Source organism: Acyrthosiphon pisum, chromosome X (assembly GCF_005508785.2).
Source record: "Acyrthosiphon pisum isolate AL4f chromosome X, pea_aphid_22Mar2018_4r6ur, whole genome shotgun sequence".
Classification (NCBI taxonomy): domain Eukaryota; kingdom Metazoa; phylum Arthropoda; class Insecta; order Hemiptera; family Aphididae; genus Acyrthosiphon; species Acyrthosiphon pisum.
In genome coordinates, this window is record NC_042493.1 from 104,586,045 (window position 1) to 104,589,895 (window position 3,851).

Genomic DNA, 3,851 nt, shown 5'->3' on the forward strand with positions numbered 1-3,851 from the left:
GTTGTTATAGTTCAATACGACCATTAATACAATCAAGAGTAAGTACCTACTATCGACTAACGAGTAGAATTATGTTGAGTAAACAAACGGAATTGTATTTTGTACGAATCTGTTACATGTCCTCTAATATAGATAATAATTTCTAATTTGTGTATTCTTTACATGATAAAATATACAAATGATTATATTTTAAGTGATTTTACGATAACAATTTTACTATGATGTACATTTTAACATTATGGTTTTTCTTAAAATAGTAGAGAAAGCACAAAGGTGAGTTAAACGATCTTGTTAAACGATCTTGATATCGAATGTAAAGCAGCACGTTGTGAAGTTAACTTTGTCCCAGACCGCGAACCTGACTACGTAATACGTTTTACCATAGTTTTTTGGTACGAATAAATTGAACAGCCAATTCTGTTCGGTGTTCTTCATCACTGGACAGTTTGTATATAAACAGGCATTTGTATCAATGTCCAGAAATGGCAAGTCCATCAAAAATGTTTCAGCGTACAGTTGCGTTACTGGTATGTTCGAACCAAAGTCTGAAATGCATTTATAATTAATATTCAAATGTAAAGAGCAGTTAAAAATCTTAATATTTCCAAATATTTAATAGGTACACTATTTAGCTCTAGTCTAGCTGTCCCGCTGGACGCTACCCGTGGGCCAAAGATTTGTATTTGAAAAAAAAATGTATACATTTTAAATTTTCACAAAGTAGTTTTTGAATTCAAATTCAAGTACCAATATTAACACATCCGTTATACACAGGGGCGGCTCCAAGGGGATCCTAGGGGCCATGGCCCCCTCCCAAGCCTGTATTTCTAAGACCTTGTATATTGTTACAAACAAAATTACAAAAAGAAACATAATAATATAATATCGAAATTTTTCTGAAAATGATGACTTAGCGCTCTCCTTTCAACGATGTTTTTGGAGCCAACTCGTACTGTACTTATGTTAATTATGTTGTATTAGGTAGGTCGTAGGTAGGTACCATCAACTTTGTATAATTAGATCCTGTGGTTATATGTACCTACCAATTATAATATTGTAAATTTGAATTAATTTCCGTAAACAATTTAATACCTGAGAAACTCCCACTCAAATTTTATTTTGAACTAGTTATACTTTAACATTTTAAAAACAATTATTCACTAATTAGTTTACAATAAAAAGGTGGGTTTTCATTTGAAAAACAGAAGCTTGTATCTTCACAAGACACTCTTTAAGTAATACAAAAAATAATAAATTGAAATTGTGGTCTTTAAGTATGTTCAAAAATTCCAAAAAAATCAGAATTTTAATACATTTTTTATTAAAGGAAAAACGAGGGTGAGCAATGATCATGGTTGGTGAATTATTACTCTGTTTATTTTACGTATAATTTGACGATAGAACAATGCAGTTTAGAATAAATTGCTGTCCCTAATCATTATTTCCAGATATATTATTAAAAATATATTTATAAACACATTACTTATAGATACTTGTCACCAGGGCCGGATCTAGGGGGGGGGGGAGATGTCAGTGATTTATCCCCCTGTATAATTTTTGTGGGCGTATTTTTAACAAATCTTTGACGTATGGTATAAATGACTTGAGTCCTATAGTGTTATTAAAATCAATCATTTTTATAATATTTTGTTGGTACAGATCACGTAAGTCAGAACTATAACTCACTATCAGTGAAATTTATTTTGGTTTAAAATTTTTAAGTCACATTATATTGGGTTACAAAACACGTATGTCTAGACAGAAATAATTTTAAAATGGTCTTAATATCTTAAGTCAAGCTTAGTAATAATTTTAAATGCATGCCCTAATAGTGTAGAGCATATAAAATAAAAATCCAATCATCGTAAGTCACTTAAAAATAATGAAGAATTGATTTTAAGGTTCTACTTAATAGTTAACATAAAAGTTGGTACAATGAATATTAAATTAAATTAATTATCAGCCCAGACACTATTGTCTACGATTTTGAATGATTTTTGAATGTTTTGTTTAAACTTCCTGAAAACTAGTCGTTTTTTACTTAAAATATTTGTACTATTTGCGTCAAAGAAATATGAAGTAGGTACGCAGCCGTCCGCAACTTACTGTCAGCGGGAGTGTACACGCCTTAGTCTATCATAGATTAATGTACTCTCCGATTAGTGACATACTAAAGTATGGTTAATAACACCGTTTTCTTGCATATAATATATTATTATGTAGATAGTTATTTAAAACTTAATCTTAAAAAGCAAGTAAGTGGATGTCGCTCTGCTGTACAGTAGGTTACAAGTGGGTCATTGAGTCAATGTATAATGGATTGTATTAAACTTGAATTCAATGAAATAATATCATTGTATAAGAAAAACGACTCTGAGCGGAGACGGTTTGTCAGTCTGGATTTTTTATATTGTTATTATTAATTATTATAGCCTGTTAGTTGAATTAATACTACATTATTATTATTATTATTTTTATTCTCGATAAACAAAATGTTGGAAACTGAAATACCATTTTTAGCCGGTTTTTATAATTTTTCGGTAGTTAATCCTGTACTATCCTGGTTATATATTAAGTGTTGATTGTAACAAATATCAAAAAGGAAAAATGTATGATATTTTTATGTTGTAAATTAAATATTGTCCTTTTACTTAAGCTTTTTATATTAAAATTAAGCAATGGATATCTAATTTAGATTTGTTAATAAATAATTCATACATTTTTTATTATTATCAACATTATTTATTCTAAACCTGAAACTTAGAAACGTTGACCACAGATTTTAGCCTTAAATACACCATTAAGAAGTCCTACTAAAAATATTACTTGATTATTTTAAAATTTAAAATGTTTCATTTTTAAGTTAAAATCGTTTGAATTATTTCTGGAAAATAAATTATTGGTCCAGTATATTGCGAAAGGTTTTGTAAATGTTGGTCCTCACAATACTGTGTGAGTGTGCTTGATTTTTTGTAAAAATACTAATTTTGCTAATCTCCCTGAGATTTTTTAAATTTATCCGGGTGTTGGAAAGCTAAGATCCGGCCCTGTATGCCACTATCCAATTGTCCTAAGTACCTACCTTCCTACCTACCAACATAAAATCAAGCCGAATTTTTTATATTTCCTATTATTGTGTTATAGTAGTATTTAAAGAATATTAATTATACGTACCAGGGTTATATTTGAATGCGATGGACGTGTTCGAGTTTTCTGTCCATTGACATGCTTGGTTGTATACAGCTTGGGGACATGGATCAATAAATAGATCATATACAAGACAATCAGTATCTGAAAAAAAGAAAAGAAACGGTTAAACAGTAAGTAATATAATAAAAAGTAGTAAAATATAATAATATTAAAATGTATATGTTTATAAGTTATAACCAATTCTGCAATACTCACTAGGGCACATGCGGTAGTTGTTGACTTGTTCGGCGTTTACTGCACTTGCAGCGAGCATTAATCCTACAACAGTTAACACGAAAACGGCCATTGTGTCACGGAATCAGTAACGTACACTAAATACTGGAACGAGAAAACTTTGGTGTCAGAGCGTGTGGTTTGGTACCTACAAATTTATAATACTGCGACAATCCGCGGTGAGGTTTTCGTTTATATACAGAGCACAACATTTTTTTTCTGTCAAAGTGGGGGTTTATCCAATCAATGGAATTTATCTATGTGTATAGCGTATATACATTATACTGGTTAGATACCTATATCAAAATTAAACAATACGAAGCGTCAATAGCGTGTTAATCGTTTCTACTATACCTATTATTATGTTCACATAAATAGTATACGCATTACGCTGTACACAAATTTCAATATTTATTTAGTATTTTATT

At 30.0% G+C, this 3,851-nt stretch overlaps 1 protein-coding gene across 1 annotated transcript; it reads right to left on the reverse strand.

The window, feature by feature from the left end:
* Positions 1–291: 291 nt before the first annotated feature.
* LOC100572592 lies at positions 292–3,496 on the reverse strand. The gene is made up of 3 exons (XM_008183277.1): positions 3,406–3,496; positions 3,175–3,291; positions 292–545 (listed from the first exon to the last, which is right to left on the reverse strand). Exons 1-3 carry the CDS (start codon positions 3,494–3,496, stop codon positions 292–294), a joined length of 462 nt encoding a protein of 153 aa, XP_008181499.1.
* Positions 3,497–3,851: the final 355 nt, after the last annotated feature.